Source organism: Teleopsis dalmanni, chromosome X (genome assembly GCF_002237135.1).
Source record: "Teleopsis dalmanni isolate 2A chromosome X, ASM223713v2, whole genome shotgun sequence".
Taxonomy (NCBI): Eukaryota; Metazoa; Arthropoda; class Insecta; order Diptera; family Diopsidae; genus Teleopsis; species Teleopsis dalmanni.
Window position 1 is genome coordinate 66,109,872 of NC_051848.1, and position 15,586 is coordinate 66,125,457.

Below are 15,586 nucleotides of genomic sequence, written 5' to 3' on the forward strand. Positions count from 1 at the left end.
AATTTTTCTAGCACACCAAACCAAAACAAATAGCCTAATGCACCTTTAAAACCTATAAACATAGCACATACTTCCAAGAACTTCTCACATAACTTTTTTAAGTATACCTCCACGTATCACAAATACTCACACCTTTCCTAAAACTAAACAGCTTGGTCGATATTCCTACATTCAAACTCTCCTAAGGCCTATTTATTATTACCCTTTTCATCATTTTACCAAGTACAACAAGAAGGTTGATACCCCTATAAGACCTAGGATTGCTCGTTATCCTATTAGGGGACTTCAAAAGCACAATCACTTCAACATTTTTTACTCAGTGGTAAAATATCCCACTCTCAAGCATTTCCCAAACAGTGCCTTTAGGTTGTCAAGAATAGCTTTTTATATATCTCTCCAGTTATTCCATCCAACCCAGGTGACCGCTTAGATCTCAGACACAAAAATATTATCTCCAACTTATGCCTGCCTAAAGCCTTATGATGCCTATCGCATCATAAGCATGAGGCGATAACGATTCCGCTCTAATGAAAAAACTCAGTCATCAATGCACTCCCTCCACGTAGTTAACATACTGTAACCCACTTGAATAGCGCCTACATCCTGTCGTCATCCATTCTTCTAGCAATCTTATAGAGTTTACCCCAGATGTTGAGTCTATTTTCATTCACAAAGTTCCTCCATTTATCCTCCTTAGTCTAAACAATCAGAGTCTTAAACTTTTTCGAACAACATCTGAAAGCTGATTTTAACTTAGTTAGGTGTCCTCTTCAAGCGTCTTAGCACCCTCCTCTTTGACCTGAGCTCGTTCGACCACAACCGCACTCCACAAGGGTTCGCCTCACCACCTCACCCCGACAGTGGTGCCAAAGTCAAAACAAAGATCTCGCGATCTTACTGAACCAAATGGAAGAGGATGCATTCCCATCCAAACCAAGCATAATAGGAGTACTAGTAGCCAGTAGCAGTACCGTATCCAGAAAGTCCCAGTAAGGCTCTAATGCTTCACTCCATCTGCAGTAAACACTGCAGCTCCTTCCAAGGACACATACACTCTCATTCAATAACACGAACGAATAATGGTTCACATTTACAAAATTTACAGCAACTTTACAGCTGATGTCCAAGAAGACCTACATTGTAGCAGACAGTCCCCTTCTGCCACCATCAACCACATTCGATTCCCACACAAATCAATGCTGCTGCCTGTCTCATGTATTATCACACCAAGTTCATACATAACAGAAAAAGCACCTTGACAGTTTTACTGCAAAAACGGCAGACCCATTAGTGTTTGAGTCTAGTGCCCAAGCTAATCACAATGAAGACAGACATTCGAAACTCTGCATCATCCCAATACGGAACTGAAGTACGGAAGCTGAGCCACTTGATGTAGCAGCGTCCAACATCCAGACGGGTATTTATGGTCTCCGAGGTCATCTTCTCCTTAAACTTCATCTGGTACTACTCCAGATTTCTGCCATGGGGATCTCGGCGTGAACACCAATCATTGGAGAACGCCTCAATCTGCTCTATTAATCTTGCGTTCTCCGCAAACAATGAAACACATTCAAACCATTCAGCTTCGTTGTCACAACCACTATTATTAGACTGTGCTTGTCCAACGCACCACTACCAAACACAGCACAATCAGAAGCATCCAAAAAACTACCGACTCATGTGTAAGCTTCCGACTTTCTTTCTCAGAATTCATTTTTCATGAGTCAAGTGGAGTTGAGTGTCCCAAAAAGGGAATCAGAATGAAAAAGGGAGGAGTCCCAACTACAACTTTATTAGCAGTGACAGCTACAGCCACACATTCTGTTCATAACATTTATTTGCAGTGTTTTCATCTTTGGCTATAAGATTTGACAGCCTCATCTCTAGCTTCAGCTGCATCATTCAGGTCAGGCCTCACCCTCATGTTGATATTTTTTCAATATTCTTGCTCATTTATATTAATGAGTGAACATTCACATTATAATGAGCTCATTTATGCATCTGATAAAATTTTAAAAACTTCACTTACTAAATATATCACTCAAAAAAATTAAATACATAATTGATATAATAAATAATTTATATACATTTTATATATCAATTGCATATTCAATTAATAAAAATATAGATTTTCTTTTTCAGTGCCTTTTTCAGTACAGCTCAACTATTGTTCGTTTACATTTGTAAAGAACACAAAAATAAATACACGTAAATGCAACCATGTGGGGTTGACTTTGCGAAATGGCAGGATGCATAGCGTTTTTTATTTATTAAGTAAAAAGAACACATTGTAAACATTGAACTTAAAATTTCTACATGTAAAAGATTTAAGAGAAAATTACACCATTACAACACACCAAGCGCAGTTGGTATTGCGTTTGACGGAGCACCTCAAAACAGACGAAATCCGCGAGCCGGTAGGTGTAAGTTCTATAAATTCACGTATAGATAATATAGAACGAATGATTCAACAACTTGCATAGAAAACGTGACATGAAGTAAACCTATGGAAAACGTGAGTGAAAAAAGCGAAAATCAGAAGACGGCAATTTCATCTAACTACAGTGGCTAACGATCTACCACAACATGGGTCTGTAAAAAATACCAGCGAAACGATACCCGTGTTCGATCCAACAGATAGAAACGGTCTTACGATCAGGTAATTTATCAACCGTGTCGAAAGATCTCTTAATGCATACCAATGGAATGAAAAACAACAATTGCTAGCCGTTTATGAAAAGTTAAAAGGAGGCTGAATTCTCTACCAGAATTCAATAGCGAGTGGAACAGTTTTTCGAATAAGTTGCGTGCAGAATTTTATATAAAATGTGACAAAACTGACATTAATTTTGAATTGAGTCAAGCGGTACGTAATGTTAATAAAGACAATATAGACCATTGTTTTCGAATTGCGGCACTTGGTCGACGATACAAGATAAGTGACAGTATCATTATACAATATACTCGCAATGGACTAAACGACACTAAATTGCAAGCGGCGATCGCACCGTTACGGTTTAGCAATTTAAAAGATTTTCGCGAATGTATTGAGGACTTTTTACACAATATGCAACGCGGAACGAACAAAAGAGTTTTGGTAAATTCATCGTCAAATCCGATAATAAATTCTAGCGTAATGCCCAAAAAGAAAAGAGGTTGCTTCAATTGCGGTGAAGCGCGGCATTTTTCGCGCGACTGTTCAAAGCCACAACGTAGACAACGGTGTATCGATTGCGGAAGAGTTCACCCGAAAGGTCAGGGTATTCACTGTGGGGACTTGAGTGTGTGTCGAGTTGAACGCACCAACGAATTTATAAGAGAATTAGACATCAATGGTAGACAATGTACAGCACTACTTGACACAGGTAGCCAGTGCAGTCTTGTGCGGAAAACAGTATTGAGACCTATTAATGGACAAGTTTAGTTGAGTTCTATAAACATTTCAGGTTTCGGCGGTGGAGAGGTGCGACTAACTGAAAGGGTTAGGCTTAACTTGCTGTCAATAGCATCAGCCAACAAATATATTTTTATGTAGTAGACGATAAAATGCTTACAATCGATGTAGTGTGTCAGACGATGTAGTGGTACAAATTCAGGGCGATACGTTTACTTTAGAGAAAACGCCAAGACACATAATGGTAAGAATAACTACCCGGGATCCTATATTAATGAACGAAATCAACTGCGATAGCGATGTAATACGACGAGACTTGAGCAATCTCATTAATAGTAATAGAGACGTATTCGCCACCAGCTTGAGTGAAATAGAAACGAAAATGTAAATTACATTAACAGCCTATCAACCAATTGTACAAAAGCCGTACCGGGTACCAGCACCAAAACGGTCGGTGGTGACAGCAATGGTGAATGACCTTATGGAAAACGGTATCATCCAGAATCTACGTTTGCCAGTCCTATTGTTTTGGTCAAGAAAAAGAATGGCGAAGATCGATTATGCATTGATTATTGACGTATCAACAAAAACACAATCAAAGAAATATTTCCCACCCCAAGTATCGAAGAACGACTACAAGAAGCGAAGAATGACTACAATATACTTACTTCACAACCCTTGATCTTAACTCAGGGTATTATCAAATACCAATAGCAGAAGAAAGCAGAAAGTATACTGCATTTATAACGACTCAAGAATGCTCCGGCGGGTTTCCTGGGTAGCCAATGTCAAAGAAATGACTCATCCTGGCGATATGGTGGATTTTATGGACGACATTGGCGTAGGCGAAAATACGGCAGACGAAATGTTTAGCAAATTACAAAGAGTATTTAACGCACTACGTGAGGCGAAATTCGCACTAAATATAAAAAAATGCATATTTCTGAATCGAGATATCGAATTCCTGGGTCATAAATTGACTTCAGACAACATTAGCCCTGGTACAGCAAAAATTTTAACAGTCGAAAACTTTGCAAGGCCCCAAACCCAAACGATTACTTTAGGAAATTTGTTCCAGGCTATGCGATCGTGAGTAAACCATTACGACAAGTTTTACATAAAGGCGTAAACTTTGAGTGGTGTAACGAGCAAGAAAAATCATTCAATAAACTGAAATCAATATTAACAAAGAAGTCAGATATGACTGCTTATCGATCGGATACCGAGCATCAAGTACATACTGATGCAAGCTCCATTGGGTTAGCAGGCTTGCTGTTACAAAATGAGAAGGACGAATGGAAACCGGTCGTATACTATAGCAGATCTATAACGAGAGATGAACAAAAGCTCCACAGCTACGAGCTGGAAACATTAGCTGTCATCGAAACACTGGAGAGATAGCGTTATTACGTATACGGTAAACCTATCACGGTGGTGACAGACTGCAGTGCTTTAAAAACAACGATGCAAAAACGCTAGCTAATTCCAAGAATAGCCAGGTGGTGGTTACGTATACAAGATTTGATATAAAAATAGAACATAAAAGTGCGAAACGAATGGAACACGTGGACGCACTAAGCAGAAATCCTTTACCAAATGTTTATGAAGGCGACACATATTGTATTTTAAATTTTGGTAATTTCGCTTGTGAAAATTTTATTTTTAAGGGTTGTATTCGAAATTTTTCGCTTTAAATGAGCTGATTTTTTGAGAATGACCTGATTTATATAAATTATCCTCATTAGCGGTCTTTATAAGCAAAACCACCTAAACGAGACAGTAGAAACATGGTACTAGCGTTTAGTCGACAGGTATTATTGTGGTTTTCATAATATTTTTATAATTATCTTTATAAGTAAGTTTTCACCTATTATTGTTTCAGTACAATCAAAAATAATATTTTAAAAAAATATAAACAAATAGTCATTGTTGGTATTTGACTTAACTACTTAAATAATTGGTGTTGGGAAATTTTGTTTGTTTTTTCTTACGAAATAACCTCAAGACTTTGAGAAAATAATGATGCTTATCTATATACACACATTTTTGATTGCAGCTTGTTTTAGATTCGCTAAAAAATTAGCTTTGTCGATTTTCCTCAGTGTACAATGGGTTGGCAGTTGGTCATAGATCAGATAATTTTATAATTGAACTAAAACACCATATACTCCTTGGTTTTTTAACACTATCTATATTTTATGAAAGAATACATGAAATTCTAGTTTTTTAAATAGTTTACTGGCATTTTTGCTTTAAAACAAATACAGAAGCCTAGCTATATAAAATTCACATGACTTTTAAAAGATGTGACCTTTAAATTACACGTGTTAAAATTATTATTTCACATCAGTTTGATGTGCAATAAAGATATTTTTTTTTTAATGAGAAAAAATATCGTTTACTCTAACAAAGTAATTATTATAATGACTTTACTTCATTAAGACCAACTAATAGTCGTGAGTTCATTGAATTTAAACGTGGCCGTGTACACATTGTTTATTGCTAACGCTCTGAATCCCTGTTTTCGGCGCTCCGCTTGGTGGCAATGTGTCAAAAACAAAAATATATGAATAATTCCGACCGCGGTATTAACTTGTCTCATTATAGTAAAGAAGATTTTTGCCTCAGTATACACCAGTAGATGGAATCGAAATGTATCAATTAAAAGAGCAGATAGGTTAGCAGACAGAAGTCAATAAAGTTTATTCATGGCGAATCAAAATGGAAATTGCAATCATAATAATAGTAGCTTCTTTATTTTGATATGCGGATGTTTTTTGTGGATTTTTTTGATAAAAAAAAAAGATTCAGCAACAAGTATATTATATATTATATATCAGACTAGTCATCTGTTTGAAAGAAATTGTGAAAAACTTTTCACATAAAAAAAATTGTGTAAATCACATTTTGATTTGATTGCCATTAGCAACTATAATATATATGTATGTATGTAATATGCATATTTGTACAACATTTGACACTTTATTTTTTAAATAAATAAATTAAATATCATTAACAGTGAAGAGATACTAGAGTAAAAAAAAATATATATATAATATATAATTTATTTTTTAATAATGAAAAATTTTTACTGTGTTTCGCAACTGACAATAAAACACAACAGAAACAAATAAATAAATAAGCGTCTGTTTAGAAGAGAAACAATTACAAGACCACAAATCTAAAGGTGATGATTAAGAGATATGCTGCAGACTATCTGGTACAATTGAATGTACGTAGATGAATTTTCCATTTCTACCGAAAACGTTTTAAAATTTTATCTTTTTTTTTGTTTCAGAAACAGCTGTATCGTCGCTCAAAATTAAAGATTGGTGCAAAACGAAACGAATTGTTTAATGAAAATTAAGTATGCGTATGCTTGTGAATATATTTCACAAGATGCCAGTAGATAACGACAAAATTATCTTAAGAAAACGAAGGAAGTGCTGTTATTAACAGCTCTAATGAATTAAACTGCATATATTAACAAAAGAACAATATTTGTTGCACAACTTTGGAGCATTTTAAAACTCGGAAAAAACAACATTTTAAATTCACCATTAAATTAGATTGTAAAACGGCTTGAGAACTTTTCACCACGTCATTGCATCCGTTGAAGATTATTCTGACAAACCGTCTTTAGTGACATAGGCTCGTAGCAGTTAAAAATGTTATGTCCTTTGGAGAGATAATGTTATCGTTTTCCGTTAAAAATGGATAAGTACCGAAATCTGAGACTTGCGAAACTATCACAGTGGCTCAGAATGTGTTCTTTTTTTAAAAAAACAACGTCTGCAGCTATCGTCTCCAGTAATACCGAAGTTCAATAGACGCTTTTTAACTCCACAATGTTCAGTGGCATGGATTCTTTAGCTTGTCTGCAAGCAGTTATATTATCCCAATCAGTCTGAGCTGCTCTTTCCAGTCATTCATTAATTTTAAGTTTAAAAAAGCCTCATGAAGGACCACAAAATGGTTGTGTCCCAATAAGATATAAGGCCGCCCCTTTTCTGGCTAGTTCATCTGCTTTCTTGTTTCCCTTAAATCCGCTGTGTCTTGGGATCCATATTAAGTGAATCCTGTTCCTTTCAGTAAGGTCTTTGACAAGTTAAAAGCATTCCCACACTAGTTTTAAGATTATTCGAGGTGAGCCTAGTACTAAAAATACTGAATTACTATCATAGAAAATGTTTTTTCTTTATATTACCTTGGACATAGTTCAATAGCGTGTACTTCGGCCTGAAAAATTGAGTTTTCTTAACTCATACCCGCAAATATTTCCTCTTTTTATTTAATCCCATATACTCCCGGCCCACCCCTTCCACCGTTTTGAAGCCATCTGTCTACCACGGAACCATCTATCTAATATTGTATTAAAAATAGTCCAGGTGGTTAAAAAATAATATTCATTTAGAATATAGATGTGTTAATATATTTGAATCCATGAACATCTATATCATTATTTCAAAACTTTTACTTTTATCATAAGATCATCTTGACAAATTCAATTTCCTTGTTTTAGGTATTTGGTGAAATGTCTTTCATAATTATTAAAAAAAACTATTTTCTTTAAAAGCATCCGGTTCTGATCAAAAAGCTAACTATATATTCATAATCATATGGAACTCACAATTATTTAATCATATGAGTTTCAAATCTTTTCAAACCCATGCAAATAACATTACCTATTTTACTCATATATACTAAAATTTATTAGTATTGGAATTTATAATCAAATGATGTTATGGAATTAAGTTGACTTATGTTCAAAATTGAATTTAAAAAATTCCAATAAAGTTAATATTTATAAAAGAATGACATTATTATAAAATTACTTTTACCAGCCACGTTCAAGTTCTGGATATAATGATGGAAAAGAACCAATACCAACAATAATTCATATTCCACTAAGGCAAGAAACCAAGTCATCAGAACAAGCACCTAACCGATCCAAAATGTTTCAACATGTCAATAAAGATGGAGCAATTATGGAGCAGCTTATTATACCAGTCACAGCAAAAGTACGAGAAATCAGTGGGAGTAATCCGTAAGTTATATTGTCTGTTATTTTATTTTAAATAAATATATCTTATGAAATATCTTCAATTTCAGTTTGTAAATATTTCAATGAGTTCAATTAAATGTATTTGATCTGTTTATTTTATTTGCAGGCCAGCATCTACCCATGCATGCGTTCGTTTCATTTCCATATTTAGCTTCAGTTGCGCTTTCTCTATGTTTTATGCCTTTATTTTTTTACTGATATTGGTACCAGATATTTTTTGGTCCACTTTCTTCATGAAATTCTGGAGCGTAATTCTTACTGTAGATTAGGTTAAGTTTTAAGATGGTTCATCAAGTTACTTGTCATCAAGTTACTGTATCCTTTAAGGATTATTGTGACATACCCACTTTAGTTCCATAGACGAGAAGCAGTGAAGAACGCCATTATGTCCTTTGGAGAAATGTTGCCTAATTCCGTTATAAGTGGATAGGCAGTGGATAAGTACCGAAGTCTGAGTCTGGCGAGACTATCACAGTGACACAGAATATATTCTGGTATTTTCTTTTTTTCATAACAAAGTCTGCAGCTATCGTTTCTAGTAATACCTGTTCCTTTTAGTAAAGTCTTTGAGAAATTGAAGGCATTCTCACACTAGTTTTGAGGTTACTCGAGGTGAGCGTAGTGCAAGGAGTGCTGATTTACTGTCAGAGAAAATATATATGTTTTTTCCTGTGACAGGTTTCCCTTTATATTTCCTTAGACATAGTGCAATTGCGTGTACTTCAGCCTAATACACCTGACAGGCTAATCTCTGCAGCTTACGTAGCTTGTCTATCACAGTCTTCTGCTGAGCTTTCTTGTACCAGATGGATGATCCGTAGATACCAATTGGCTTAGCAGTAGATGTGTACATCCAGAGGCTCAGTTTAGGATTTAGCCCCTAGTGTTTACTAATGAGGTTTCTACTGGTCTATAATTCTTCTCCGGCTCTTTGGTTACGTTGTCTACATGAGAATTCCACGTCAATTTCTCATCCAGAATCATTTCCAGGTACTTTACCTGGCTAACAGCTGATAGCTCTTCTTCATTCAGGGATGGGTTATTAGAAAGCATTGTTTTTCTTTTCTTGAAGAAGACAACCAGACTTGTTTTTTTTAAAATTACATTTAACCCTACTTCTCTACACCATATAGCTATGATGTTCAGAGTCTCCAGATAGGTAAGATGAGCAAACAATGAGCTCTGTCTTACTTACTGTGGTGTCCACAGAAATAAATGCTGCTACCTGATCCTTATTGGTTTGCTGTAGAATAATGAAAACATTAATCCCTTACCAAAATACAAGCTCCAGGTAGACCATGGCTGGCATAGCCGTACAGTAACTTACCTTTCAGTCCCTTTATCTAGTTCTCATATACAAATGGCTCCTGGATAAAGGTCAGGTCAATCTTTTCAGATATGAGTCGCTGTATCAACAACAACGTAGCAGCTTTGGCGTGTTGAAGATTAACCTGCAGGCACCTCATCATTTTTATTTATTTCGTCCCTTTCCGTTCCGCATCCACTTAAGCAATTTTATCCCATGAGTAGGTGTTTCCTGTCGAGGAGATTTCGAAGCTGTTTTCATTGACCCTTGCTTCTGATCTTTTACTCTAGTGACCGGTGTACCATCATGCTGCTTGGAAGTGCTGGAACCGACATCGGTTCAAGTGTTGTCCCTTGTAAGCTTTACTATATCACTTGGCCTATCTGCTTGTGCTTTTGAGGTACTGGGCTTATCATTTGGATGCGGTCTTTTGCATGGAAAAGGTCGTTAGTGGTCTTTTTATCTCCAGTTTTTTAGATACCCTGGACTCTCCCTTTACCCATACGTGAATTTGAGTGAAGTTCAGGTAGAGCTGCCCTGCCTGACCGACTATCCAATTATTGGATTTCTCATCAACCTAGATCGTGATGGTTTCCCCACCATTCTTGTCGTTTTGAGTTCTGAGAATCCTACACGATGACGTGCATATGCCACTATTTTGTTTTTCCAGGTGAGTCAGCAAAATGTCCGGTGATAGCACAGGGGAGGGGGAAATGAAAGTGATACATACATATGTTTTGGGCATCTCTCCGCCCTGAAAAATTTTGAGAGTAACATCCGGGAGTAGTTTAAGCTTTGAGACACAATTGGTCGGCCAATTCCTCGTTTCACCATTGCAGCATACTAATGATAGCCATCCTCTCTGTTAAGACTTGTAATGAATCCGTAAACAATATCGTGTTTAGGAAGTGTATCAATTTCTTCCTGGAGCTTCGATTTTATCAACTTCATTTGATCACCAGTGAGATTAAGCTCCGAATATTTCTTATAGGCAATAGCCATATTGCAAGCATTGACAATGTCCCTGTAAGATGGAGTCGTCTTCGGTTGGTTTTTAATGGAGCTAGTTGCTTGGCTTCTTGGGCTGAAGGCGTTGTACTTCTTCTGGAGATGTGTTGTTAGATGTGCACCTTTTGCTGGTACTGGGTCAGTCACTTTCTCCTTCTGCTGGCAGGGAAGCTTTGTGGAGAGCTCTCTCTCTTTCTATCTCCCTGTGAAGTATTCCGCCTTCTTTCTGGTCGCTTTGTTACCGTCACCTGTGTTCACCATGCTCTGGGTGTTAGCATTAGACGTATCACCATCGTGGACTCTGTAATTAAATTGTTAGTTATTTTAAAATTTTGTTCCATATGCAAATGTTTAAGAAAATGGAAAAAACTGTCACCCAATGCAGAGCCCCATGCTTTAGGAAGGCATTAGTTAAATCAGGACAGCGCCCGGTATCCTGAATTCCTTACTGAATTCCTTACGACTGGATACACACCAGCCAAACATCCTCGGCGTAACGGTCTACTTCAGATTTGGAGGTTTAATGGGCTAATGTACAGACTAGATAAATGCATATAGAAATATATATTATTTATACATAAACATATAAAGTTACGGTTATTGCTGAACTTTCACTTCTTTTTTCGTTATAAGCCTATCCAAGTTGCAGATTTCAAACTCCTCACCGCTATGGATATTCGATTGTCTGATCACTCATAACGGTCCCCATGATTATTTATGCAAAGCAGGGAGGCCATACAGGGTTGAAACAATTCCTTATGGGAGATTATATTCAGGGCAAGGATTTCACGCAGAGCAGGACTACTCTCAACTGAATCCATACCACCATCTTAACGGCGATGATGTCTCATCAACGTACTTTGAAACTTTCCAAGTTTTAAAAACGGAGGAAAATGTGATATTCACCTAAAAGCCAATTCTATGAGATGTCACCCTTATATACTCAGGTAACAACAGGATCGTACTAGGCTCGATTCTGATGGATGTTTGAACCCTGAACTCATAATCATTATTGCATGCTCTTACGACGACGTACACGCTTGTATACTTTGATAGTGCAGGGCTTTTTAACCTCTCTCTGTGCACTTAAATATCCCTCGTTACCATTCCGAGATGGTGGACGCCTACTTAGAGCAGGCACCTACTCGGCTCAGCTCAGGAGCTTCTCAAAGTTTCTGTGACCTTTTAAACCACACCTTCCGATGCCTGACGGGATTTTAGTCGCCTCTTACGACAGAAATCCTAATATTACCGCAAGAATATTCTAGCTCTTATTCCGCAGGGGGCTAGAACCGTAATGTTAAGGTTAGGTTGTCGAATTTCAACTGATTCATTTTTAATTAGTAACTATGAGCAACTACGAGACGAGACTCGATTAGAATCGACTAAGCCCCAAATAATTGGCTGATTCGCTTATTTACTACTCAGTGCTGTATGTTTTCTCTTATGTAGGTGTATATGATATTGGTACTAGACTATACGAGAACTCTACAAACAGTAACTATGCGAATCGTACGCAAACAATATCGTGAGTTTAGGACACAAGAGAAAGAACGAAATTGTTCAACGTCAGTGCCGACATACTGATAGAGAGCATGCATCAGCTTATCTGTAGAATATGATTGGATTAAAGTGTGCCGAATGATTAAACCTTAGTTTTCTCTGTCCTACTTTAAAAAAAGACTACCTGACGATTTGCGCCAACTACAGCGGGATCAGCCTGATTCCTGTGGCGTAACAGGTCCTATCAACTGTACTGTGTTATAGATTATTAGATTATACATATTAACTAACTGATTGGGCCTTATTATTAGCGCGACTCTCTACCTGGCCTCCTGGAAAAACCCCTCGAAAACAACATGGATACACGCCATATCTATTCTTCGATTTTAAAGCAGCTTTCGAAAGGGATCTTGTTTACCCCGCAATATCTGAGCTTGGTGTCTCTTCAATGTTAATACAATAATGTTAAAAATGATGTTGGGCAGTACTCGTAGCTCTGTCAAGTTTGGATGGAGTTTCACTAAAGCTTTTGATATCATACTAGGCTTCAATTTCATCAAGTAATCATGTGCAAAATATGTGCTCATTGTAACGGCACCATATTCTATAATTGTGTCCAGATTCTTGTTTTCGCTGATGATACTGACATTATTAGGCCACCAAGCGTCATGTTACAACTACTACAACTACACGTTACAACTAGGGATGAATGACGATAAAACGAAGTATATGTCGGGTACTGGTAGAAAAAAGCGTCGGTCAAACGCCAAGCTATCGTCTGGCTTCTATACTTGCGAATTTGTCAAGGAATTTGTCAAAACATCGATGTCAGTCAAGAGAATCGATATCAAAGAGTCACCACTGTCTATAGACGATATTTTGAGCTCAATAGACAATTGGGATGTAAATCACAAGCTGTACGAGTTTGGACATTAGTATAAATATTATTATTATAATATTTTATAATATTGTAATAGCCATTGATATTATTCAACGAAGTAACATACATTAGCTTCGGTGGTTTCACCATGTCGTAAAAATGTATGAAGACGCTTTAGTGAAGAAGCTATTTAAAGCGATAATTGGAGGAAGACAACATAGAGGTAGACCATATCTCGGGTGGAGTAATCAAGTTAAGAGAGATATTACCTTTGATCTAAGAGACTGAAAAAGGCATGCACGCAGCAGATGTACCTGGAGAGACACGCTGTGTCAAGCCAAAACTCTATAACGGTTTAGTATGACAATTTAAGTAATTAAGCAGCATGCATATCTTACCCGCAAAAACGTTTTATCCTCAGTCAGTTTTGGACTACTTAAGCTATAATCTGCATCAATTAAGAAGAGCTAAATCTGACGTTGTGTTCAATGATCAAGAGAGTGTCATATGGTTCTAGAGGTGTCACGATTGAACATTCTGATGCTAATTACTAGCATATTTTACGTCATAGCGAAACTAGAAAAATTTCAATTTATATTTCATTATAATTTAAATTGTGCCATGTAGTTTTTTGATATGCTACACCGCTCATGCAATCTATATATACCAACCAGTAGCTGTATGCTAAAGAAGCAAAAAAATTATGAAATATGTCTCCAAACTGTTAAAAGCACATATTTTTGTGTTTTATAATTAAAACAGTTATTTGAAAAAATAGTAAAATATTTTAAATACGTCAAAAAATTTAATGAAATTATTCCTTTAATTTTTTTTCGAATTTCTTTTTTTAGAACAAAGCATTTAATATGTCGAAGCGAATATGACGGTGAGGTGCAAGTCATTCATACAGTGGTATCACAACAACAAAAACAGCTATTCGAATCAATGATATAAATTTTTTTTTTACAATACAAATATTGCATTTTTAATTTTTATTAGAAGTTTGTATCTTTCCTTTACACATTTGCATGTAGAACTTAAATCTTAACTTATTTGTTAATCTATATGTCTAGAAGCATAAGGTTTATAATAAAAATTGTTGGTACAAACTTAGCCTACATTTAGATAATTACTTGTTTTAAAGTGCCAATTAAATGTACAAAATACCAAATTCAGTGCAATTTATTATGAAGTATTTTTATTTCTAAGTTAAAATGTATGTTTGGTGTATATAAAATTGTTGTTTTTAAAATATATATATATATATATATAAATAATAAATATATATTAATCCTGTTACTACTGATCACTTTTGTTTCAAATATTTTTATTATTAAAGTCACAATAACGGGGTTCCACAATAGAGTCTATGATCAAAATTTTTAGAAAAACTAATTTAGAATCTTATATGTGGTTCTTCCCTCTACGTTGTAGTAAAGTAATTTTAAACCTAAGTCTTTTGAGTTTGCAGTTGTTCAAAAAAATTTCTCATCTATTAATTTTTTTCGAAAACGTTATAAATTTTAATACAAATGCAACATGACACTACAACTCTTTGGCGGCTTTTTAGAAGAAGAGTGGGCATGATGGCCTTACTTTGAGAATTATGGTGTTTTATTTACGTTTTATGTTAAGAAATACATAGTGTAATTCTGTTACATACTCCAACATATATTATAACTAATACTGCCATATATATTACCACACTTTATTATATGACGATCTATATTTACTTACGCAAACTTTTGCAGAAATCTTATTTAATCAGACAAGTATATATGTGGTAACAATTACGAGTAAAAATTTTCGAAGTCTGTTAACCTGTTCGTCAGTTTTTATTTGTAATATAGCGAGACCATCAACATTTTTGTGTGGTTTTGTTGCATGATCAGCTTTTCTGTAGCCACGACCCTTAAGCATCATAGATTTGTGACATAAAAAGTATCGCAGTGTGCTCTTCAGCTAAATATATTACTATTTATTTATTTTTCTTCTCAAAATGAGAGTATTCCACTTCGGATCTCTTTTACCTGAGTATGCGGATTGAAATCTTGCAAAAACAGCTCTCAGGTGAATACGCGGACTCATTCATGAAGAATTAGCCAGTCTCACAGAGTGTTTAATGCACATAGTCGTCTTGTTAGCGACCTTGTAGGTTTGGTTTGAGAGAGCCCCCTATTAGTTCCATCTAAAACCTGGACCCCATAAGGACCAAAGTCAACCCTCTAATGACCTCCTTGTTTACATCCATGACCATGAGACAACAGAAACCGCATGTACCTGCAAAGACAGCGGTTGCAAGGTGGGACATATAATATTTAGCATGGAAATGGTATAAAGTATTAATATTGGAAAAAACTACAAAGAGGAAATCAGCAATACGATGGTAGTCAAAGTAAAAAAGCAAGCTTAAAAGAAGAACTAGAACTC

The 15,586-nt window shown here is 35.9% G+C and overlaps 1 protein-coding gene across 2 annotated transcripts in view; it reads left to right on the forward strand.

Annotated features, from left to right (window-relative positions):
• Positions 1 to 14,386, forward strand: part of LOC119688075 (sodium-driven chloride bicarbonate exchanger) — an 85,346-nt gene extending 70,960 nt beyond the window's left edge. For both annotated transcript variants that reach the window (XM_038102710.1, XM_038102711.1), the window contains 2 exons: positions 8,239 to 8,441; positions 14,008 to 14,386. In XM_038102710.1, coding sequence (XP_037958638.1) covers positions 8,239 to 8,441; positions 14,008 to 14,110 — 306 coding nt within the window. In that variant the 3' untranslated portion in view covers positions 14,111 to 14,386. The remainder of the gene's footprint in view (positions 1 to 8,238; positions 8,442 to 14,007) is intronic.
• The last annotated feature ends 1,200 nt before the right edge of the window (positions 14,387 to 15,586 follow it).